Consider the following 27,672-nt stretch of genomic DNA (forward strand, 5'->3'; position numbering starts at 1 on the left):
GTCATACTTTGGCTTATGAGTATCTCATTAAAAGTATTTCTCATAATGAGTATGGCTGTCTCAGATAATGTAATGGAAAACGTTTAACTAAATCTAAAAAGATTCAATAAAAATCAATAGAATATAAGTGGTCCTTCTAAAATATACTATTTAATTTTGTAACTTGTATGGTCAGTCATAAGACATTGGTAATAAAAGTAGCCAGAAATTTATTATATGACCCCAGGTGTCCAAGTGGAAAAAGTACACCTGTTACTTGAGTACCATTTCTCGAGCTATTTTTAATCACTTGCAGTTATATACTTGGCAGGATAAGGCAGTGGTTATGACTGCAAATTGTTTTACTTGCTATTGTTCTGATTTGTTATATGCACCTCATTGTCAAACTGTTGATGTTTTGTATATCCAAGTGCCATGAGTCCCTGTAAAAATCTCAGATAATGATTACACAAAGACTAGAGATGATTAATTGATCCCACCCACCCCCTCCCTAGGAAGAATGACTCGCTACAACTGAGATCCTGATTGAAGACAATTCCAGATAAGGACCATCACTTCTTTGTTGTCTTTACCGCTCAAATGTGGCTACTGCCCCTGTGACTATGACTTCGATTACAATAACATCTCATTCCCACCCCTTACCTGCTACATGACACACTGAGCATGAACTTTCCTGGCGACAAGGGACCAAACAAATATCCCTAATAATCTATGCCAGAATGGTTGATCATCAATGCTTTCCAAGGAAAGATTTTGATCAAAAGGGGGAATGTGAACTAAAATATCTAAAACAGAGTCACTAATGTCAGGGGTCCCTAAAATGGAGTAAGGAGGCTATTAAAGAGGTGGAGCCTATGAGGACTATGCAGCCTATGCATATCTTGTGCCTCAGTTCTCAGAGCTGCCATCATGTTTTCCCAAAAGTAAGACCTCGCTGGATCATCAGCTCTAATGTGTCTTTTGGAGCAAAAATTAATATAAGACCCGGTCTTATTTTAATATAAGACCGGGTATAATATAACATAATATAATACTGGGTCTTATATTAATTTTTGCTCCAAAAGACACATTAGAGCTGATGGTCTGGCTAGGTCTTATTTTAGGGAAAATATGGCATTAAGTTGCTAAACCTGTTCAATTTAGCTCAAGGCTGAACCATAAACACCCTGGAACAGCTATAGACACATATGGACTTTACCTCCTCCTTGTCCTTTTTCTGCCTTCCTTGTTTGCATATTAGAAATCACCAATCCCTGTTAACTTAGCTAGCAATCCTTCATTTGCATGGAAAAAAAATTACATTTTGTGGGTTTTGCCTTTATAAACACTGCTTTTCTTTGTTCTCCCTCCAGCACAATTTAGGTTGCTATCTGAATCTGTGTCTCCCGGGCTTCTGCTCCTTTTGCTCAAATAAATGCTTTTTAGAGTCTAAAATTGATTTTGATTTACATGAGTATGGACTTAAGAGGCTAGATGGTCTGGATTCAATTCATGGCTCTGCCATTAACTAGGTGCGTGAGCTCAGGCAAGTTTCTTACACCTTTGCCTCAGTGTTCTCATCTTTAAAATGGAAATAATAATAATATAAAACACATACCTCATAAAAATGTTGTAAGGGTTAAGTATATGTAAAGTACTTACAACAGTGCCTGGCACAATGAAGTAGAAGTATTTGCTACTATTATTATTATTCAACATTTTTCCTCATCTCCAGTAATCTGCACTGCAAGATTCACAGCTGTAATATTATTTTCCTGTGTTATTCCTTTTCACACTACCAATTGGTAATTTCTTGAGTCTTCATGAGTTTTTCTACTTGATTATTCCTTTTTTTGGTATTTCTCATTTCCAACTTTAATTACTTTCTTTAATATTGTGTACCTTCCTCAACTTGAAGCCGTCTCCAAAGTAATATGTGTAACATAAACTAAGTGGTGTGTTTCAAAAAAATATTAGAACTTCTCTTTATTTTTACCTAAAAAGAAATAAATTGTTACTAATGTTTAATATACAGAATAAACATGGCATGGCCTCACTAGGTCCATATTTCAGAATGCTTTGTCCCAAGTGGTATTTGAGGTATCCTGAGAGAAGAATAACTAAGAAGAGTTCAGCGCTCAAAGGGGTTGACATTAGAAATGGCAGGCTTCACTTGTTTTTTCCCTTTGTACATTACATGTGACCAATACAATGGATTTATTGTTTATAGTATTTATTTTTAACTCTTCATGAAATAGAAATGCACAGTTTCTGGAGGAAAAAAGCTGAATATGTAATCATAAGTGAATAATAAATGTGATAGCACTAACTCTACTTAGACCACTGTAAAACTTAAAGCCATGATGATCTATTATCGACATCTGACAAGAAACTGATTTAGTAGTAGTGCATTTAATTCTATGAATAAATACATATACACTGAAAACTATACTGTAATACAATAAACAAGAACTATACACTCAGTCTTCTGAACACCAAGCGTGGAAGAAAAGAAAAAAAACCCTTTTTTTTTTATATCAGATATTAAGAAAATAGACATAGTTCAGAACTAAGAAAATCTGAAACAATCACCAGTCAGTTACTTATAAGCACTCTTTCCCACAAGACAGGAACTCTAGTCATTTGAGAAGGAGTATGTGGGAGAAGCAGAGGAGGAGACAATAGTTTTATACATAAAATTGGCCTTATCATAGGTTTTCACTATTAAGAATATAGGCTGAAAAATGTTCTATTGATGAGATGCACAATCAAAAAAAATTTAGACTTGAATTTGGGAATGGAGATAATTTGAGCTTACCTCTACCACACCTCTGTCATTTCCTTAACATTTTCTCAGTTTTTATACTATTTAGCCATGTTTACATTTAATATTTTAACCCTTGATTAATAAATGCTCAAATGAATAAACGCATGAAAAGTTCTATATCTAAGTTTAAATAAACAAATTCACAGAAGCACATATTAGAAATGAGTAGACAAAAAAGTTGTAAGTTGTAATCATTTTGGAAGATCACAAGACACGATCTCTGTTTATAATTCTGAGCAATACAATACAAAATAACAGACAAGAATTAAAGGTACTAAGTGAACATATCAAATGTGTTGTGTTGCAAAAGGTTTTCCTACATAAATGTCACACTTAAATATATGAAAACTATAAAAACTGACCTTTGGGAAACATACATAAGAGTCTGAATTCTAATAGAGATGGGAATCTAATAGAGATGTGATTCTAACAAAGATGTAATTCTAATAATCTAGGGAAGAAATGCGATTACATCTTGCTTTACCTCCCAGCAGCTGGCTTCAACAGGAACCAAGAGTATCTATTAACTCTGAAGAGCTACAGACTGCCCAGATAATTATTAATAATGTATTTTTAAATTACACTGGTATTACAATTATAAAGCACTTTTGGCTGTGTGGAGATTTTCAGAAAGTTATCTAATAGCAAATGTGATAACCAGCTTATAATAAGGAATAGAAGCTAGAGTATATTTTCTCAGGCAACAACATACTCTTGGACTACCTTATCCAAATTTAAATACCTTGCATCTAAGCTACTTCTAATTCATCTCACTGTTACTTTACTTTCCTATAATACATTATATTCATTCATTTAACAAAATTTTAATGGCTATTCCCTGTGAACCAGACATTGTTCTAAGCTCTTGGGATCCAATGGTTCTTGTCATCAGATCTTTCAGAATTTTGCCATAAAATACAATTTACCAAGGCCAAACTCCCTCCACTCCCAGGGGACTAAATGACCTACATAGTATTTTAAAGGAAAAAAATAAAATAAAATATTACATATTTAACAATATGCAAGCATTTAAATGCAGTTTCTTGATTGTAGCAAAAACAGCAACACTTTCTGCTAAAATGACTGAAGATGAAATGAACAGCCATGGAAATATCTAATGTATCATTGTGCTTTAAACAAATACATTCTAATCATAATCAAAACTGTGTTAATTGTACTGTCAAACAGGAAAAAATTCAGAATGGTGTTTGTTAAAACAGTCTTCTGTGATTAGGTCAGTAATTTCCAATATTGGGAGAAAAATATTTAGGAACATGAAATAAGTGTATTTTAAAAATTTTCATTTGTTACATTTAACTCATCATTATCAGTTTTGGTAACAGTTAACTATTTCTCCAATATATTCTGCATATCTGACAATATTCACAGTAATCTCTTCTTAGGTATACGATGACCTTCATTTCACTGAATTTCTCATCTTCCTCTACATAGTTACCTCAAAATCTTACTACAAAAGCAGTAATTTACTGTTATTGTGCATTTTCACAGTATATTCATTTCTGTTTTCTCCTTATTCTATTCTTACATATAAATTGTTTTTATAAGTTAAATCTTGGCCTTTTCTTTTTATTTCCCTTAGAACAGTAGTTCCCCAATTTTGTTGTACATTAAAATCACCTACTGAACTTTTAAAAATCCCTATGCCCAGGTGCATGCCTTACAAATTAAATCAGAATGTCTGGGCAATCAGAGAGAAAACCAGGCATCAGTAGTTTTTAAATATCCCTAGGTGATGTTAATGTGCAGCACAGTTTGGGAACTATTCTCTTAAACGCTTAATAATCATTTCCTCATGTGTTAGTGCCCTGAAGGTCCAAAATGCATACTAGTTTTAAATCTGTAACCTGAAACACCTACCTATATTTTACACCTGGCATGGCAGTGGAGTAGCTGGCCAGTAAACCTGCCACATGCACCTTAATCTGGCTTTGTTATCTTCTATTTGCCACATACGTACAAACTCATGAAGTAACAACACAAAATATTTTTTAGGAAAAGTGGTCCCAAAGAAGTGTTTCAGGATCTAGTTTTTTAATTACAGAAGTTAATACAGTTATATTCCAACATAAGCAAATAGACTCTGGGGCAGATTCTATTGTAAATAACATTATATTTGTCAAGGCCAGGTTTTGCCATCAATTAAATTGCAAAAAAGTCCTTTGGAACTTCAGAGTCTTTTGACTTACAGAAATGAAGATAGGCAACTATGGATATATACATATATATATATATGAATGAGGTGTGATTGAACAATACAGTGAATGTGCAAATAAAAAAAATTTATTACACTAAAAGACACATTGCCATTAATCACCCCCTCAAAATACTTGCTCTTGCTTCAAACACACTTATCCCATCGTTCTTGCCCTTTCTGAAGCAGTTCTGGAAGTCCTCTTTCAGGAGTGTCTTTAGTTGCGCTTTTGTGGCTGTCTTGATGTCCTGAATCGATGCAAAACATTTACCTGTCATGAATCCCTTTGACTTCGGGGAAGAGCCAGAAGTCACATGGTGCCAGATCCAGTAAATAAGGTGGATGAGGACACACTGTAATGTTTTTATTTGCCAGAAATTGCCATATACAGAAGCAATGTATGACATGGAGCATTGTCACAATGGAGGATAATTTATGGAACACTTTAAAACACACCTTCTCTCAACTGTTGCTCACACCCAACTGACTGCACCAAACAAGTTGAAACTTGTCACACACAGTTACTAAGATTCAACATGCCGATTCCCATATTGAAGATCCCTGTCCTTCTGTTGGATGGCACACGGCAGCAGCATTCACCGTATTTTTTTTATCACAACAGAAAGGCTACGTGTCACACATGGCTTCTGGTATGGCAATTGCTGTCAAATAAAAACATTACGGTGTGTCCTCATCCGCCTTACTCACCTGATCTGGCACGATGTGACTTCTGGCTCTATCTCAAAGTCAAAATCATCATAAAAGGTAAACATTTTGAATCAATTCAGGACATAGAAGCAGCCATGACAGCGCAACTAAAGACACACGAAAGAGGACTTCCAGAACTGCTTCAGGAAGTGGCAAGAATGATGGGATAAGTGTATTCAAAGTGAGGGGAAGTATTTTAAGGGTGATTAACGGCAATGTGTCTTTTACTATAATAATTTTGAGCCCGCTGCACTGAAAGAGTGGACCTAGATGAAAGCCAATTTTTGTCATTAGTGTTCAAAGTCAAGAAAAAGGAACATCCACAAGAGATTAGAAATCTGACTTAAATCAAAAGGCAGAATATTAAAACTGGAATTAATGATGGCTTAAAGCATGGCATGAACTGAGTTCATTATAAATACAACACAAATAAAATTGTGAGTGTTTCAACAATCTTTGTAAAACTACTTGAGAGAATACTTCAGTGAAAATAGAAATGCATGCAGAAAAAATGATTTGTGATTAATTTGTGAAGACTAGCAAACAAAACACATATTATAAATATAAAGCACAATATTCCAGTGTCCCTAATAAGCACTTAAGTTTTACACACATACATACTCACACACACACATATACATACACACACACACACACACACTCACACACACACAATGGGCGGGGGTGGGAAGATCTATATAGAATAATTTTGGAAATTCTGGATTAAATAAAGTTAAGGTTTTTCTCCAATAGGATTTTAAAGATCCTTAAATTGTTCTTTGACAATGTCTAAGACAGGTATAACATGAAACCTGCTCACATTCTCTGACCTCAAAAATTCCTTTATTCTTTAAAGCATTTAACAGGACTAGCATTCCATGAAATATGAAACTATTGGAGATGCATTTATAAATTTGGGAATTTTAGGTGGTCTTCATGAATGAATGCCAAGAATCAACTTCTACTTCAGACCACTGATTTTCTTATGCTTATCAGTTACCATTCAGTGCCACCTCCATACAATGTAATCAAATCCCCAGAGATCTTTAAGTTTGGAATTAGTAGCATGGATTATCATATACATGAGAAAATAGCATTATTGTCTTATACTAAACACCAAATCAAAACTTAAAATAAGCAACATATTCACCATTAAAAAGTATAAGTAGGCAATTTGTATAAATACAGAAATGCTATACCTCATCAAATTCTTCTGTCATTTTTCTGATGATTTCTGCATTCTGCATATTTCGAAACATCTCTATTCTTACAGTGCCTGTGGAAAAACAGATTTTACAGTTAATTCTTTTCTATTCCATGCTAAACATTAAATTTAATCTGACCACTGTTTGAAAAGTTTTATATGCTTGGGTTTTTCTTTCCTCCACCAAACTCCTATCTATTCAAAAAATCTTTTAAGAACTTCAAAGTTCTGTAGACATTTTTAAAGAACTGAATAACCTATAAATTAGGTTAACTATAAGGAAAAATATTAAGATTAATGATGGGGAAGGAAAAGACAAAGACATAAACAATGAATTTATACTGTAGGGAAGACCCTAAAAATTGACTTAGATATATACTGGGCCTATCCAGACATATAGCCGGCTTACTTAGTCTGAAAAACATCCAAGTATAGAGTGTTATCTTCCTTCATGGCTCTTTCTGATATTCTTCATCATCAGAATATTCTTGTATAAAATAATACTAACTTTCACGTTAATACATTTCAGTTAAATGTTTTCTCTGAGCATGAAAAGTTTCTCAATAACTTCCACATGAGTATCAAAGAAAAAGTTAACCCCGTTCTTATTTCATTCATACTACTTTTATCTTAGCTATTTATTTTTATCTCAAATATGGTTATATAAATATTATCAGTCTTTTAATAATGATAAGAGGGATTTATACCAAAAACTTGTTAAAAATTAACATAATTTAAAGAATGGAAAAAAGTTTAAAATCAACCTTGAGTACAGAGAACCCTGGCCTAATAATAAAATGAGGTTCAGTTTCAACTGTATAAATGTAAAATATTCAAGTTAAAAATCACAAGAATAAGACACAATCAATCAGTTACGAAAAAAATTATAACCTCTGACAGGCTCCTTATCAATGATTGGCAACTCCAATTCAAATCATATTTAGGAATGTGGGGAGGAGTCTCAGAAATGTACTGTGCTCTTACAGGAAAGAGCATAGAGCAGAACAGAGACTAAAAGTCATCAAAATATGGTCTTAATTCAGCGTCTCAACAAAAACTACAATGACACATTTAATACATTAAACTTAAATTGACTTAACTTTTACTAATCTGTAAAATGAGAAAAATGATGTCTGCCCTTTCTTTTAATCAGAACCACTTTTAAGCATGTTTTACTTGATATACAGCTCTCTCATTCATTTTCAGGATGCTGAATTCATTAAGTACCACGAACAGTTATTCCCTATATCCAGATATAGAGAATAAGAAAGTCTAGGTTGGGAGGTTTGGGTGAAAAAAATTTTTTTTAATGAGTTCCTCCACAACACGCAATTTCCTAAACAAAATGAAAAATTTATACTGCGATCTTATGTTTTTATGTCAAAAAAAAAGTATTACAGTAGTCAACAGTACTAAAGACAGGTTGTTTATGCCCTATAATAGTGATCATTTTCAGATAATTTTAAAAAAATAAACAGAAAACAGATTAAATTGCTAATTATAAATTATCTTAAGTAAAAGTAACTTTCTGCCAAACACTCTTAAAATCAAATTAAACAAAATTGTTTAACTGTACAGTTGACCCTTGAACAAGGCGGGGGGTTAGGGGAACCGACCCCCCAAGCAGTCAAAAATCCACGTATAACTTTTGACTCCCCAAAAACGTAACTTACAGTCGTAGCCTCGGTATCCACAGGATATTGGTTCCAGGAGCATCCTCTGATTCCCAAGAGGGTATCAAAAATACTGTTTTCGATTTGCAGTTGGTTGAATCCACGGATGTGAAACCCAGGGATATGGAGGGCTGACTGTGTATTTATTGAAGAAAAAAAAAAAATCCACGTATAAGTGGACCTGCAAATTCCAAACCTCGTTGTTCAAGGGTCAACTGTATTTAACCTTGTTTGGGTAATGAACTATTTTGTCAACCTGAAATAGATTCCTATAGATAAGAAGTATGTAAATTCAAGGGTTGTTACAAGTAGTCTTGATAATTAAAATTACAATCGTCAATGGCAGCTAATTAAATAAGCAGAAGTAAAATTAAATTTTTAAGTTATTAAACATGGGAAGAATTAGTTGTTTTTAGGGAGATGGAAATATTTTTGTATTTTCATGGAGCATTGCTACAGGGTTGTTTGTGTACATTTGTCAAAAGTCATCAATCTGAATTTTAATGTATGGAAACTATATCTTGGTAAAATTGATTTTTTTAAAAACTCAAGAAAAAGGACAACGCTAATCTTACTATTTTAATATAAGTTACATATGTAATTATTAAATTCTTCCAATGCAAATAATGCTCAACTCTATTTCCATGATAAATATGGCAGTTTTCATATACAGTGGAGTCCTAACTGTAATTTCAATGGACTACCTATGTTAGTTTATGAAAGAACTATTTTGCTACATTAATTTAATGTTACAAAATGAAAGGCATTAAAAGCAGTATGGAAAAAACAGCCTCATGCTTTGCATCTTTAAAGGTGACTACCATATACAAATAACAATTACTAATAAAATAAAAGCAGAAGTTTAAAGTCCTAATTTTGAAATGAACAGAAGCTTGTTACTGAGAGATTATTTGTTTTAAGAGGAAAATCCTGAGAGATTATTTGTTTTAAGAGGAAAATCCTTCTGTTGCCTTAATAATTATTCCAAAGATTAAGTCTATTTACTTTCCAACTGTTCATTCTTCTCCAGTTGGGTTCCACAACTCTATTGAAACTACTTCCTCACACCAATTATCTCATAATTGCTACATCAAACACCCTTTTCTTAGTGATAACCCATCTATTCTATTTGAAGCATTTGCTCATTATATTGGTTTCTATAGCACTACATCCTTGTACTGTTTTCTGACAACTTATTTTGATTTCTTTTAATTTTAGTCATTCACCTGAGTAGATTTAGGTAATGTCCAAAGTTCTGTCCAATACATCCTTCTTTGTCCCTTTTTACATTTTCTAACCTGGAAATAGCCCCTATATAGCTTACCCACTAGAGGTAAGCATGGCAGAGATCGGTCTATACTAATCTTTGTATTCCCCCCCAGTTCCTTGAAAAATGAGTGATACCTTAAGGTTTTCTTTCTTCTTCTTAAGCTTTCTTTGACAAAGGAAAAAAAATCTTGCTGTAACTCAAGACTAATACTCAAATTAAAATGCTAATTTTAGTTCACCATTGTATTCTTGCTTTTTAAAGATGAGTATTTCTAACAGAAGATTATCCAAATGTTACAAATAACAAAGGTAAATTAATGATCTAAAATAATTCAAATTCATGAAACATAAATATCTGAAAATAAAGAATGGAAAAAAATGAAAATTATCTTCCACTCTCTAAACAATAAGAAGCTATCTTATCTGTGAGAATCCTGAAAGAATAACTTACCAACAATATAGATATTTCATATTAAAAAATAAAAGATTGTACTTCTAATGACGATAAAGGAAAAACTTTCAAAAATTGTCATTCTTAACTATGAGTAATATCAGAAATAGAAATAATATCAGAAAGCTACCATCAAGTTCTAGATTATTTAAATTACGTCAAACTGCTAGTGAGAGCATAACTTGATAAAATTTCTGTGGTATGTAATGTGGCAAATGTCTAGCAAAATTACAAATTTACGATATACTCTTTGGCCTTATATTGTACCTGTTGCAAAGCATCCACAAACTCACACATGTGCAAAATAAAGATTGCAGAAAGTTATTCCCTGAAGCACTGTTTGTAATATCAAAAGGAAAAGAAAGCCAATATGCCCATAAAATAAGAATCTGATTAAATAAGTAAAAATGGTGATGATACTGACAATGGTGGTGGCAGCTAATTTTGGATGCTATCTGCCAGGCATTGTGCTGAGTAAGCCTTTGATGTTAACACATTTAACCTTCACAACAATCCTATAAAGAATGTATTATTTTTCTCCCATTTTACAGATGAGAAAACTGAGGCATTTGGAGATTTACCAACTTGCACAAGTGGTCTCCCAGTAGCAGATCTACGGTCTACATGCAGGCAATCTGGCTACAGGAACCACGACTTACTACTCTTTACTGACTCTTAAAGTCAATGTCAAAAATAATAAAGCTGTCTATAATTGATACTGTGGGATATATTCATACATAAAACAGGATACATATGTATTTGATGATAAATGCATTAAAATATTTCTGGAAATTTATGCAAATATATGGCAAAATGGGTTGCTTCTGGGAAAGAAATACGTGGTTGAAATTTAGGGATGTAAGGGTGACATTATATTGCATATCCTTTGCGTTTCCTGAAATATGAATTGTGTGACTATATTAAACAAAATAATGAATACATTGCAAGTAAAAAAACACTCAAAAACTGAACCGAAAGACAGATTGCTCTTAAACCTTGCATATTATGCATTTATATAGCTATTATCAATATGCACTCGTTAGAGTGTAGGCATAAGAATGTTCAACGTAAGTTTGCCAGAAATGCGAAATTTTGTGTTGTTTCTTAACAGCTATCATAGGACACAAAAGATGGAACTGAAAACCAATATGAAAACAGGACTAGAGAACACACCTTTGCATAATTAGCAATACAGGTAAAAATAAAGAGAGACTGTGGTTACAGCAATCACTGCATATAGTAGAACCCTGAAGAAGTTACAGACATAGTAGGTTTTAAATCTCTGCTTCACCAGCTATTAAGCTACGGAGCACCAGAAAAGTCAATCGTTCTCTATGAACTCAGATTTCTTATCTTTAAAATGGTTATAATACCACTTCAGAGCAGGAATGTTATTTTTGTTCAATGCGTAATTCCAAGTGCCTAGAGTGCTTAGCACATAGGAGGCGGCATTCAAAAAATGTTTGCTGAACAAATGACCAAGGATGATATGAGAAGTAAATGAGATAACAAACATATATAGCACTGTACCTTAGTATATGAGATGCTCAGTTAGTATAAGGTTCTCCTACTTTGAGGAATTTATTTTTTGATAAATTTTCTGCTCATTTTGCAGGCAAGCTAAAAGCTCTAGTTCCTTAGTTGAACTCTAGTGGAAGCCAGATTGCTAATTGTGCATGTTGCAAGGCTAACGTTGTTTGAACAATGAAACCAGTTACCTATTACATTTCAGAACCAGGAAAAGTCATTCCAGCAGTTTTCCCATCACCCAGACCTATAGTCTCCACCTCCAGAGTGATGCTCCGATATAACAGCACTAAACATCCCTGTCCAAAATGCCTAGAACCCACCTCAAGCATGAGTTAAAGTAACAAATAAATATTTGTCAGAAAAATGAAGCAAGAACCAGCAAACTGTCTTACCCCATACCGTGTCTCCCCGAAAAAAAGACCGAGCTGGAACATCAGCTCTAATGTGTCTTTTGGAGCAAAAATTAATATAAGACCAGGTCTTATTTTAATATAAGACCAGGAATATAATAATATAATATAATATAATATAATATAATATAATATAATATAATATAATATAATATAATATAATATAAAACCTGGTCTTATATTAATTTTTGCTCCAAAAGACACATTAGAGCTAGTGGTCCAGCTAGGTCTTATTTTCGGGGAAACACGGTATATGAACCTATGGCTTAGAGCAGGGGTGTCCAAACTGCGGCCCAAAATCCATTTTTTATTGGCCCGCAGCAAATTCCAAAAATATATTTAGTGTACTTAAATAAACCAGGTGAGGCAATACGTACTTCACCTCGAGTGAGTAGCCTGGCTATTTGTGTATTTTACCGCATATGGCCCTTGGTGAAAAATGTTGAAAAAAGTTTGGACACCCGTGGCTTAGAAAATTGTCTCACCTTACCCTCATCATTTTCAGTTCTACCCCTCCCCTCTATTCTATGATGCCAGCCAGAGCAGGAACTCTATCTAGCCTTCTTTGCATCCATCCAGCTGGATACAGAAGCAGGTAGAAGATTGAAGGCAGAAAGAACTGTACTTAGCAGCAAAACAATATGTTCAAACATAACCAATGGCCCTTTTAAATGTATAGTTTGTATGACACATTATAACATTTTAGCTCATTCAAAATTATTGACCCTGGATGTGGCTTAAATACACGAACATTGCCTAAGATCACTTAGAAAAGAGACCTCTAAACAGCAGATGCTTTATAAATAATGGTTCCCTATATGAAATAGCCTTTTTATTTTATGGCTTTTCTTTTAAAGAATGAACTATAGAGTCTTAATAAAATCTAATCTGGTGATAGACCAAGATAATCCAAGCATACAAAAGGAAAATGTTTTGGCAGTCTCGTTTTTTGTTTCATTTTTACTTTATGTAATAGCAGGTTGTAAATCAAAATAAAATAGAGAAAGGCTAAAAAGAAACATGGATAAATCAGCAGAGAAACTTTGAGATAAGAAAGGATTAAAAAAAATGCTGAGGCTACTAAAACTGAGAAGGATTTACTAAAGAACATCTGCATAACAAAAATGTAGGATTTAAGAATTACCTAAGATTGCAGTGATTTATTTGTAAGTCACAAAATTTGAGAAGAGGGAGTGGGGGAAATGTAGAGAAAGAAACAGACGCTTTCATTGCCTTTTAATGAGCATTTTAAGCTTAATAACAAATATCTTGGGATGTATGTGGTCCGTCTAGGTAGTACATGCAAAAATGGAAAAAAAATTACCTCACAGGTTATTATAAAGATACACATTGGAAAATTGTAAATCTTTCAGAATGCCTTATAAATAAAAATTATTGTGATTATAGCTCCAGGATGAGTCTGTCTCTAGATGGCAGCCTGCACTTTGTAACATTCCTTGCAAAATGCAGACCTCCTTATCCATGGGAGGTATGTTCCAAGACCCCCAGTGGATGCCTGAAACCACAGCTAGTACCAAACCCTGTATATACCATGTTTTCTCTTATATATCCATACCTTTAACAAAGTTTAATTTATAAATTAGGCACAGTAAGAGATTAATAAAATAGAACAATTATAAAAATATACTGTAATCAAAGTTACAGTCTCCCTTAAAAAATTTTATTGCACTGTACTCACTTTTTCACTTAAAGGAAGCACCTTATGGCTTCATTTTGGTGTATCCAAATTGTCAGCATCACTACTCTCATTCTTTGGGGCCATTATTAAGTAAAATAAGGTTTACTTGAACATAAGTATTTCAATACTGAGACAGTTTATCTGATAACCCAGATGGTTACTAAGTGACCAACAGGTGAGTAGTGTACAAAACATAAATTCACCGGGCAAAGGGATGATTCATGCCCCAAGCAAATGGTACGGGGTGGCACTGAGATTTCACCACGATACTCAGAACGTCACACAATTTAAAACTTACGAATTCTTTATTTCTGAAATTTTCCATTTAATATTTTTGGACCATTGATAACTGAAACCATGGAAAGCAAAACCATGGATAAGGGGGTATTCTGTATATTTCTGCCTCTGCAAATACAGAAGGTCAGCGAAACATCAAACTAAATGCTCAAAAAAATCCACATTATTGGCACGTAGCACATGTGCACACCAATTAACGTCTTTCAAGACTGCACGGGGTATATTCCATCCATATCAAGAACAGGTAAATTTACTAAATGTTAGAATTTCAATTTTTGAGGTTGGCAAGGGCCCAAAACAAGGAAGTTATTGTCCTAGAGCTATAACCTTTTAAACTATTTTTATTAAATCTTCAACTATTAAAATAATCTCATCTTCAGTGCTAATACTGTTCACATAAGATGAGAATTACAGGAAAAAACAGTAAGGAAAATAAATTTACTGGGGCTCTATTACTAATATTAGTATGATTCAAGACAGGCAGGACTTCTTAATCTGTGGCACATGGATTCCTAAGTACCTATGAACCTTTTGAAACTCTATGAAAATTTAGGTCTATGCACTATGGTGGAAAAGGCCCAAAATATTTCAGAACATTATTAAAGGAATTTGAGAACTCAAAAAGTAAAAAGTTACATATTAGAGGAAAAGTATTAGTCAAAGATTTTCAGTCTTAAAGAACTGAAAGGAGAAATAAAATGTTGACAGTAAAGAATAGTTCTAGAAAAGACTTACCCTTCATAGCATGGTATGGAAAAGCCAAGACTCTGGATTAGGGGGTAGAGAGAAAAAAACTTTGAACTCTCTCTTTCTAAAAAATCAAGCCATGAGTGAAATGGTATCGTTTAAAAAGAGCCAGTTTTCACCTCTAAGTGGTGAAGAAAAAAGCACACGGAAACTTGCGTATAATGTTACAGGGATCCATAAAATTACAGAACGAAAATAATTTGTTTATCAAGTGCCCTGTTTACAGCCAACTCTACATATTTGACTCCAATTACATAATATATGTAAGATAATTTAGGATTTAAATATTTGAGATTTAACAGTTATTTGGCAGTTTCTTCTCAAACTGCATACAAATGACCAAGTCCTATTTCTCTAACCTGTGCTTCAAAACTGTGTCACTAGGAGGTCCCAAATAATCTCAAGTGTACTTTTATGAAGTCCCTCTCACAATTTTTTAATGTGCCGCTGAGGACTTTTTCAACCATCCTTTGTCTAGAATACCTCTTTTCCTCTTCTATCAAAATTTTATGTAGGTGATTAAAGAGGAAACGAACTATCTGGTTGGGCTTAATAAAAGAGTTTCAAAGAATTTTCCTTAAACTGAATTCTCCAGGATTTTAAAAAATATTTACTTTATTCTGGAAGTTTGAAACTGACAAAAAAGTTACAAACACAGTATAGAGGTTCCCATGTACACCACAACCAGTTTTTCCTAATGATATCTCACATTAGTATGGTATAATTTGTTACAAGCAATGAGCTAATATTGATAGTTATTATTTTACCCCCAGTTTCACTGAGAAATAACTGACATACATCACCACATAAGTTTAAGGTGCACAGATGATGGTTTGATTTACATATATTGTGAAATTACAATAGTTTTAGTTAACATCCATCTCAGATACAATAAAAAGAAAAAAAAAAATCTCCTTGTGATGAGAATTCTTACCGTGTTTCCCCAAAAATAAGACCTAGTCGGACAATCAGCTCTAACATGTCTTTTGGAGAAAAAAATTAATATAAGGGGGCCAGCCCGGTGGCTCAGGCGGTTAGAGTTCCATGCTCGTAACTTCGAAGGCTGCCGGTTCGATTCCCACATGGGCCAGTGGGCTCTCAACCACAAGGTTGCCAGTTCAATTCCTCGAGTCCCGCAAGGGATGGTGGGCAGCGCCCCCTGCAACTAAGATTTGAACACAGCACCTTGAGCTGAGCTGCCTCCTGGATGGCTCAGTTGGTTGGAGTGCGGGCTCTCAACCACAAGGTTGCCATTTCAATTCCTCGACTCCTGCAAGGGATGGTGGGCTGTGCCCCCTGCAACTAGCAACGGCAACTGGACCTGGAGCTGAGCTGCACCCTCCACAACTAAGACTGAAAGGACAATAACTTGAAGCTGAACGGCACCCTCCACAACTAAGATTGAACGGACAACAACTTGACTTGGAAAACAGTCCTGGAAGTACACACTGTTCCCCAAATAAAGTCTTGTTCCCTTTCCCCAATAAAATCTTTATATATATATATATGAGAATGACCTGGTCTTATTTTACTATAACATAAGACTGGGTCTCATATAAGACCTAGTATAATATAATACAATAATATAATATAATATAACATAATATGATGTATATTAATTTTTGCTCCAAAAGACGCATTAGAGGTGATTGTCCGGCTAGGACTTATCTTTGGGGAAACAAGGTAGGATCCCCTTTCTTAACAACTTTCCTATATATGATACAGCAGTGTTAACTATAATTATCATGTTGTACATTACATCCTTTAGTTATTTATCTTATAAATAGAAGTTTGTACCTTTTGAATACCTTCCTCAGTTCCCCGTACCCTTACTCCATAACATTATTATTAATTAAAAGTCATACTTTATTCAGATTTTCTTCGTTTTTACTTAATGTCCTTTTTCTGTTCCAGGATCTCATCAAGAATACCACAAAAGGTGGTAGGTGTCATGTCTCTTTAGGCTCCTTTATATCATGACACTTTTCCATACTTCATTTGGTTTTGATGATTATGATGGTTTTATGGAGCAGTGGTCAAGTATTTTATAGGATGTCTTTCAACTTGGGTTTGACTGATGTTTTTCTCATCGTTAGATACGGTTTATGGGTTTTTGAGAAAATCAAAGTGTCATTCTCATCATATCAAAATATGCTATCAACATGACCAAATATTTTGAATCATAATCATCTAGCTAAGGCAGTATTTGTAAGGTTTCTCCAATCTTACAAATTACACTTTTTCCCTTTATCAATACTGTAATATTTGGAAGTCATTATGTGTATCCCACATTTCAGGGGTAGGGAGTTATGCTTCACTTCCTTGAGGTTTATGTACGTATTGAGATAAATTATTTTGAAATCTACATAAAAGATTTGTCTAGTTTCACCAATTTGTTTCATGACTCAGTCATTTATCTGTATCAGTATGGACTCATGAATATTTTATAGTGTGGGTCATAATTCGATTCTATGATTTTTTTTTTTTTTTTGCTCAAATTTTTACAGATTTGGCCATTGAGGGCTTTCAGTTGGTTCCTGTGTCCTTTTGATATACCCTTGTTGTCACACAGCAGCATGCCTGTCTGTCCCCTCGTACCTACCCCTAAAAAGAAAGAAGAGTCTGTGAAACTATTCCTTTCAGGGACATTGCTTCACCTTTATGCCATCTTCTTGTTTGGCCCCAAAGGATGGCTGGCTAGCCAATGACGGGTAAGATTCCTCAAGAAACGAACAACCTAAGCCAGGCACAGTCATGTGGGGACCACCAGGAGAATTCACGGGGTTGATAGAGGTAGGCACAGACCCCCACCATCCCCCGTCTAAGGAGAGCTTCTGCCTCTGTGGTTGCATTCCTTCCCACAACCTGCTTGGGAAGTGATAACATCATTTCTCCATCTCAGTAAGGTTTCAACATAAAGGTTTTGTCCCCTGGGGAGGTACAAACAATAATTACACATCATGGGACTTTCGACAGGCAAGGGTGATTGGTTTGAACCAGTTTTCTGGTATGGTGTATGAGACTCACAGACGTAGTAAAAATAATGCTATTTCCTTGTATGTGCATCATTAAAAGCCACAAGGTGGCCTGATTCGGGGCTCTCAGTCCTTTGAGGCTGTGAGACCGTTGGCCTCTGTTTCAAAACTTTCTTGATTTCTGTTTCTTTCTTAACCCTTTGCCGCCCCATCTAGTTCTCTCACTGCCCGTGTTGCGCTGGACGTGACATACCCTCATCATTTTGCTTTATTTACCTTGAGCACTTGTTTACTTTCTGATACTACGAAATTCTTCAGGCTCACCTTGTATATTTCCTGTCCCAGTTCTAGAATCTAGTATTTCTTCAAGGAGCGCTGGTTTCTTTTATTGGAGAATGGAATTAGAAACCAAGACCTAGGTGCTAGGTGAGCTTGTTGCTCCTGGCTGTTTGCTAGTGAAATGTCATTTCTTAGGCCACGTTAGCTGAAAGAACAAGGGATAATACATATGTGTATGTATAACAGAGTGTATACAAACATACCTATAAATGTTTCTATATGTAGCCATGTGTCTATATTAAGCTACATGTGAGTTATACTAATGCCTTCAACTCGATTACCAAATGGATTATTCTAGTGTCCTCCCCTTGCTTATCTGTAATCCACTCCAACAGTAAAAACTCTAGATCCCACCATCAACCATCTATTTACTTAATTTTTCAACTCCAATATACATGTATAGTGACTTTACAATTGGCAACTCACACTCCCATGGGAAACAATTTTGCCAACTAAAATACAGTTCTTATATAGTTTTTTAGGCCTTTACTCTTATAGTCTCCACTCATTTCTTCAGTTACTTAGAACAGCACCATTCCCTTAAACCACTTCAGTGAGGTTATTTCATGTATGTTTAGTACAGTTAGATTCTACTGTCATAGTCTGCATTTATTCTGGGATGATCTCATAAGTGATTTTTTTTTTTAGTTTGCATGCATCGGTGTTTATTCTTTGTGCTGCAAAGTATTATGGGTTTTGAGAAACGTATAGTATTACATGTATTCAACATTACAGTATCATACAGCATAGTTTAACCACCCTAATCCCGTGATTCAACTATTCAAACCTCACTCCTCCCCCAAACTCTGATCTATTTACCATCTCTATAGTCTTGCCTTTTCCAGACTGTCATATAAACTGGAATCATACAGTATGTAGCCTTTTCAGATTGGCCTTTTTCCTTTCACTCAGCAATACCCATTTAACATTTACTTTATGCTTTTGAATAGCCTGAGAGCTCATTCCTTATTACTAAATGGCATTCTGATGTATGAATATAACACAGTTTATCCATTTCATCTACTAAAGGATATCTTGGTTGCTTCCAGTTTGGAGCAATGATAATATAACTACTATGAACATTCACGTGCAGGTTTTTGTGTAGACATAAGTTTCAAATCAATTGGCTAAACACCTGAAACCGTGTGATTGCTGGATTTTATAGTATGGCTATGTTTATTCAGCTCTGTAAGAAGCTGTCAAAATTCTTCCAAAGTGGCTACACCATTTTGCATTCCCATCAACAATGAATTCCTGGAGCTTCACATCCTTGGCAGTACTTGGTATTGTCAGGGTTTTGAATATTAGCCATTCTAATAGCTGTGTAGTGATACCTTACTATTCTTTTAATTTGCATTGCCCTAAAGATAAACGATGTCAGTCAGCTTTTCATATGCTTATTTGCTGCTGCATCTCTTCTTTGGTGAGATGTCTGTTCAGATCCTTTGCCCACTTTTTACTGAGGGATCTATTTTTTGTTTTCAGAGTTCTTAGTATAGTTTGTATACCAGTCCTTTATCATATATGTGTTCTGCAAATATTTTCTCCCAGTCTGTGACTTGTCTTTTTATTTTCTTAACAGTGCCTTTTGCAGAGCAGAAAATTTTTAATTTTAATAAACTCTATCTTGCTATTTTATTTCCTTTCACGGATTGTGCTCTTGGAGGTTATATCTAAAACCTCATCACTAAAGCCAGGGTCATGTGGACATTTTCTTTTAGAAATTTAGTTTTACATTTTACATGATCTATTTTAAGCTAATTTTTCTATAAAGGGGTAGGACCTCTGTTTAAGTTTCTTTTTTTCCATATGGACATCCAATTACTCCAGCATCATTTGTTGAAAAGATGATCAATTCTCCATTTAATTGCCTTTGATAAAATATACCAAAATATTTCATGTTCCATTCTCTTATTGTAATAATTTTTACCCCATTCTCTACATCCAGTTTTTCCTAAGCAACAAACCCATCAAGATTATTTGTGGTTTTCACTGAACTCTACCTAAAATAGTACCTATATATGTCTATATTTGAAAGCTCTTTTAAAAACATGAAAAATAAGACGATATTAAGTTTTAATTAGTCCCAAGAGATTCGCAGTCCATTGAAGTAGATACTGCCTTACAACAATATAAAGCTACAATGCAAAATATGTCCGAAGTGTAGAAGTTTCAAAATTATGAATTTCATTTACTTATACACACACACACACACACACAGCATCCATGAGAAGAAATCACTTTAAATTAATATATACAAGTTCCGATTATGATTATATTGTAAACAATACTATTTATATAAATGTTCTTCCTGAAATGCTAAAGTATTAAAAACATTTTGAAAAGCATCTGAAACCTTATGAAGTACTAAGAAATTATTAGGGGAAAAACTAAAAGCAGAAACATAAAATACAGAAGAACACACTGAAATCAGTCTTCTCTGAAAACAATGAGCCTCGGTGCATAAATTGGAAGCTCTGAGGTGAAGGGTCTAAGAGAAAAAACTATTTCACAAAACGGGCTCAAAAGATTTCATCTCTAGGTTAACATTAAACAAGGGGTTAATCTAACACCTTATACTCTGGGGACTACAAAGATTTTTTGGGCGTTCTGTGTAGAAGGAGATAAATGTATCTGAGAGGTAGTCAAACACTGGTGCTCTCATAAATACATATCTTAAATTCACATAATCTGATCAAGAAAACTTTAAAATGCAAATAAGTTGCAAGTCATCCTAGATTGGTAGTGCCACTAGACATCTGTCAAGCAAATGGTAATTCCTCTCTAGAGAAATGTACCTTTATTCTAAGTTTCAAATAAATTTGAGAGAAAATATGGAACTTGGAATAAAAATGAACTAAACATACAGAAAAAAAAAGGCAATATACAAAAGTACAAACAAAAAGAGACCACAGAAATAAACTCAGAAAGACTTATTAGAATTATCAGAGACTGTATAAGAAATAAATTTCCCATGTTAAAAAAGGAAAATACAAGACTGAATATCCACAGGGACCAATTTCATGGACTTCTTCTTCTTTAAAAAAGAACCCAGTAGCTGTAATTTCTAGAAATGAAAATATATAACTGAAACAGACTGGTAAGAGATGAAAAAAAGGTAGTGAAATGGAAAGGGAAAATTATTTCTGTGCAGAAAGCAGCACAGAAATTCAAAAACAGGAAAAGGTCCATATAACACAATATGCAAAGTTTAAACAAAGTTTCTAAAGAAGAAGAGAAATAAAATGATAATATTTACAGACATAGCTGAGAAAAAACACCAATCCAAAGAAATATGTTTTACACCTAAAACATAATAATAGAGCCAAATTGCAGAATACCAGAAACAAAGAAAATACCTTAAACTTTGGGGAAAATAAGTATTAAAAAACAAACAAAAAAAGACTATCCCAAGTTTTCAACAATACAAGCCAGAATAATATCTTCTAATGTGATGGGGGAAAAAAACTGGCAATATTAAATTATATACCCAACAAAATATATTTTAAGAAATAGACAAATTATATTTTCAGATAAAGTTCAAGTGTCTACAGAATTTCCAATAGAACCTCAAAGGAATTTCTTAAAGCTGCACTTTAGGCAGAAGTGATCCCAAACACAAATGACATGAAGAAAAAATAAACAATAAACTGGAGTTTATATGGGTAAAGCTAAATAAACTATAATTTTATTCAAAAAATAGTAACGACTATGGGAAAACTAAATAGATTTAAACTACAAAACAAGGAAGGAAGTAAACGAAATTATAACATTCTGGGTCCAATCTGAGAGAAGAGTAAAGGTGGTAATTATCTTTAAATTTTGATACATTAAATATGACTTCTATAACTTCTAGGGTAACCATTAAATGAATGCAGAGTTACTGTAAAAATGTCCAAAAAAGTAGAGGGGGAAAAGGGAGTTCTTTTGAATTCAAAGAATCTTAGGTAAGAAAGAAGAGAAAAATAATTTTTATTTTTCTTTCAATTTTGTTCATTATTCCAAATAGCTACTAAATTTATTAGAACATAAATAAATTACTTGGACCTAACTACTTCAAAAAGGAAATGTGAGGTATTTGTTTTGACCTACAGGTTTCATGAAAAAATGACTAAGACACTAATCAGCCCATGAAATGGGAAAGTACAGGGAACTCTTGGAGTAACTTCCTGAGTGAGGTCAATTCTCTAGTAATTCTACACTTCTATAAAGCCCTCAGGCACTTGGAAGTCCACTGTTCAGCACAAGCATTGCAAACCAGAGCCATTGGTTGGTATAAACAACTATGGTAAGAAAGAAGGTATTTCTAACCTACTTCACAAGTTTGATAAATACATCCTTTACTAACTAAATACAAGCACATTTGTCAATGAAAACTATCAGTACCCAATCATATACATTTCTGTAATGTATTATAAGCATGCATCCTTGTTTCTTCTAGTGCTTTTAATATTTCTTTCTTCCTGGTATTTATTTGTTTCTTTTTCTTTGTTTCTGCTACTTGTTGTCATTTAAACTCTTGATGCATTGGGAATTTATCTTGGTACATTATATCAAGTGAGGTATAGATCTGGAATAATTTCCCACATTTCCCATTATTCAACTGTGTCTTCTAACAGGCTATTCTTATATAAACCAAATGTATTAATTCATCTTTATTAACTCTACATTCCAATAACTTATTAAATTATTTTATGACTTATATTAGTTTTACAAACTAATTCTCTTGAATTTTCTAAACAATATTATTTTCAAATAGTAATCATACTTCATTTTATGGTCTAAATGTGTTGGCTTCTATCACCAATATAATGCTAAATAGGAATTGTGTGAGTGGGCATCTTTGCTTTGTTTGACTTTGGTGAAAAATAACCGTACTGGTTTCCCATCAGCACAATGTTGGCTTTGGGTTAAAAGGCTTTTTCCCCACTTTCATTTTTTACTTTGACATAATTTCAGACCTTAAAGTTGTAAGAAAAGGACAAAGAATTTCTAAATACCAATCACCTAATTCCCAGATATAAACATTTTACATTTGTTTTATCCTTTAACTCTTCACATATTCCTTTACTCTGCAATACTTCAGTGTGCACTTCCCTCAAACAAAACAATCACTTGTTAAAACTACAGTACAATGATCAAAATCATGAAATTAACAACGATACAATACATATGTTGTAATCCACAGAACTAATTCAGATTCCAGTATTTGTCACAATAATACCCTTTACATCAAAAGAAAAATCTAAGATGCACTGCATACAGCTGTCGTATTTTAGTCTCTGGAACAGATTATGAGTCGTTTCTGTATATATCATGACACTGACTTTTTGAATACAGGATAGCTATTTTGAAGAATATACTTCAATTTCAGATTGTCTGATGGTCCTCATGAGTGGTTTCAGGTTCTGCACTTTTGGCAAGAATACTGCAGAAGTTCAGTTCTTCTAAGTGTGTATCAAGAAGCACATGCTATCGACTGGTTCTATAACTGGCAATGTTTGCTTTCATCATTTACTTATGGTGGTGTCTGCCTAGTTTGTACATGGAAAACTTACCATTCTACTCATTGTAAATAACCCATACCTTGTAAGGAGACTCTGAGACTAGTTCAAGTGTGTTCCTCATCAAACTTTCCCCCACTAGTTTTATGTCCCAAGCATTCATTTTAAAAGTTATTTAGTTAGTACTTTCTGTACTCCTCAGTGTGGTTACGTTATTCATGGTTTGTTTCACCTGTTCTCTTTGAATCCAATTTTAAGAATTTTCTCACTTCTTTGATTTTTCCTTCTTTTTGAGTAATGAAACTTTAAGATACATACAAAAGTCAGGAATATTCAAACAGTATATTCAAATTAAGTATCCTTTCACCCCAATTCTATCTAAAATTTCCAACTCATTTACATACACATATACCCTACAGGTAATCAATCATTATTTTCTGGTTTTTCTTTCCTACGTTTCTTTTTGGTCAAATGAGTAGATACATGTGCATACTCCATTATTTCCCGGTATAGCTATACCAGTTTATTCAATCACTGTTTCCACTATTTTGCAATTACAAATAGTATTGTATTGAGCAGCCCTGGGCATTTATTTTTCCAATACTGAGGTATATCTTCACAGCAAAATTCCAGAAGTAGGATGGCTGGGTCAAAAGATAAAAACATATGTAGCTTTGGGTAGATACTGCCAAATCTCTTTCCCTGAGAGATGTACCAATTTATTTTCCAACAAACAATGTAAGTGTCTGTTTCCTTACAGCCTCACCAACAGTGTAATAATTTAAAATTTTCATCAATCTCATAAGTGAAAAATGGTATCTCAGTATCGCAATTCTCTTCTTTCATATGTTTTAAGATATGCTTACTAAAGTTTCATAGGTACTTGGGTCTATTTGTGGATTTTTATTATATTCCACTGATGTGAGATATTCTGTGTTTTCTTTGTTAATCATATTAAGAAAATATGCATCTATGTCTCCTTTATCAAAATGTTTTAAAATGCATTTTGTCAAGCACCTTTTCAGGAACTATAGACAGTCTAAGGAAAACTAGCATGGGATGGGAGCAGTGAAGTCACAGAAAAAGAAATAGAAACAGATTTCAAGCCCCATTCATAAGAGAAATGCAAATCAAAATTATTCATGTACAAAAATTAACCAAGGACCAACAACTTAAACCTAAGATTTAAAACTATAAAAATAATAGAATAAAACAAGGATAAATCTTTATGTCCTTAGATTTGGCAATGGATTCTTAGACTTTACACAAGCATGAGCAAAAAAATGAAAAAAAAATATATAAAGTAGACTTCATAGAATTTTAAAACTTTTGCATCAAAGGACATCTTTGAATATATAAAAACTCTTACAATTCACAAGAACAACAAAAACACATCTAATTTAAAAATGAGCACAGGAGTTAAATACACATTTCTTCAAAGAAGAAATACAAATGGTCAAAAAAAAATGTGAAAAGATGTTCAATATTATTGATTCCTAAAGAAACACTAATCAAACCCACAATGAAATACCACTTCATTCCCTCCAGGACAGTTGAAATTTTTTAAATTGGAAAATAAAGTGCTGGAGAGGATATGGAGAAATAAGAACCATCATACATTTCTGGTAAGAATGTAAAATGTTGCAGCTGCTATGGAAAATAGTTTGGCAGTTCCTCAAAAGTTAAAATAGAATTACCATATGATCCAGCAACTCCATTCATAGCTACTTACCACAAAAAATTAAAAAGCAACTACTCAAACAGATATTTGTTCATGAATGTTACCAGTAGCAATATTCACAATAACCAAAAGGTAAAACAACCCAAATGTCCATCAACAGAAGAATGGATAAACAAATTGTAATATATACATACAATGGAATGTTATTCAGCCATAAAAAGAAATGATGATACGCATGTTACTACTTCGAAGACATTATGCTAAGTGAAAAGGTCACATTTTATATAAAATGAGCAGCACAGGCAAATTCATAGAAGCAGAAAGCATGCAGGTAAGTAGATGACAAGGGTTGGCAGGGAGAAGAGAATAGGGGAATGATTACTTAATGAATATGAGGTATTCTTTTGGGGTGAAAAAAAGTTTTGATATTTTGAGAGAGGTGGTTGCACAACATTGTAAATGAGCTAAATGTTACTGAATTGTACACTTTAAAATGGTTAATTGTATATCAAGTGAATTTCACCTCAATTTTAAAAAATCAAATTGACATATCATTTTTAAATCATTCATAAAACCAATCTAACAATCTGTAAAAGCACTTCGTTGACAGACTGAGAAGAAACAAGCATTTTCATGGGAATAAAATTGGGTACAATTTCCGTAGCAGGAAATTTGGCAATATGTACCGAATGTAATTACAAATACATTTATCTACATTCTTCCACTCCATAGATATAGATGGGAAGGCAGGAAGTGGTAAAGATTTTCTCCTTTACATATTAAAAAAAAAAATTGTTTTCAATTTTTTGAGCCATAGAAATGAATTACAAAAGGAAAAAATTTAAAGAATATCAGTTGTTTCAAAATCAAAACCCAATCCAACAGGGCATCTACATAGATTAGATCAAGTAAGTAAGGCACTTCAGTATTCTCTTTAAGGCTGTAAAATGAACAAATTTGCATTCGCTCAAATAGCTGAATCTCTTGCTACTCCTCACCTGTCTTCATTCTCTAGGATTCAGCCATCAACTCTATTTATATGCTAGAGTGTGCCGAGCTTTCTTGTCTTTAAGCATTTTTGCACAAACTGTTAACTTTGGCCTTTCTCTTCTCCATTAACTTTCTTTTATTCAACCTCAGTGTTACCACAGTTTCTTACTCTGGGATGCATTTTCTTAGAAATATCCCCATATTCACACATACTTATAAACACAAAGTCTGGGCTGGATCAGAAGCCCTACTTGTTATCCTCATAGTATACTGTGATTAGGCATAAAGACTCCAGATTTAGACAAACCTAACTCTGAATTATGAAGTTGGCATTTACAAACTGTATGATGTCCAAAAATCTACGTAAGCCCTTTATTTTCAGTTTCCTAATCTACAAAATCAAGATCACGTCTGTCTGATAGGACTGTTAACTAATATTAAACAAGCTAATGTACATAAAGCACACAGCTTGGCACATAGTAATTAAATAGTAACCAGTCTTATTACTCTTATGAAGGCACTGAGCACTTTACTGAACTACTGGTATATTTCTCTTTGTTCCTTGTAATAAAGTCTCCTTTAAAAATTACACATACCCTAATACTGACTGGGAACAAAGACTCTCTTGGTAACATTTGTATACTCTGGAACAGTGCTTAGTACAGGGTAGGTGCTCTGTAAATATTTATTAAACTATTTATGTCAATATGGTGAGTAACAACTTGGACAGAAATAAGAGAGCCTTTAAAATATTGCTTTAATCAGTGATCTAAATAAAAGATCACTGTTCCTTCTCTACTGAAAAAACAAAGAAAGGTGATTTACTAACTGACTTCGCCCATGTAGTAGAATTTATTGTTAAGATTTATTTACTCTAAAGAAGGGAAATATCTTTATCTATTAAGATGATAAAAATAGAACCACTTTAACAAATTGTCTATGGATTTCCAGCCAACTGTAAACATAAGACACCTGATTCCTTCCTTATGTAACCATAAGTAAATTATTTGAGCTTCAAGTACTTCATTTATAAAATGAAGACCAAAATACTAACAATGATACGAAATATGAATGTTAGCAACTAACACAGTTCCTAATATGAAGTATAGGTAAACATAATACCAGTAAATATTAATTATAAAAGCTTATGATGTTAAAAAGTCAATTCATAAATTCA

General features: G+C 33.5%; 1 protein-coding gene across 3 annotated transcripts in view; it reads right to left on the reverse strand.

Moving 5' to 3' along the window:
* Window positions 1–27,672, reverse strand: part of STAG1 (STAG1 cohesin complex component) — a 354,275-nt gene that overhangs the window by 169,478 nt on the left and 157,125 nt on the right. For 2 of the 3 annotated variants that reach the window (XM_019747971.3, XM_019747962.3), the window contains exon 6: window positions 6,926–7,002. In XM_019747971.3, coding sequence (XP_019603530.1) covers window positions 6,926–7,002 — 77 coding nt within the window. Of the gene's footprint in view, window positions 1–6,925; window positions 7,003–8,603; window positions 8,739–27,672 lie in introns of all 3 variants that reach the window. The other variant, XM_074312886.2, reaches the window with a different exon arrangement.

Source organism: Rhinolophus sinicus, chromosome 5 (assembly GCF_057876585.1).
Source record: "Rhinolophus sinicus isolate RSI-liver-muscle chromosome 5, RSI-T2T, whole genome shotgun sequence".
NCBI classification, from domain to species: domain Eukaryota; kingdom Metazoa; phylum Chordata; class Mammalia; order Chiroptera; family Rhinolophidae; genus Rhinolophus; species Rhinolophus sinicus.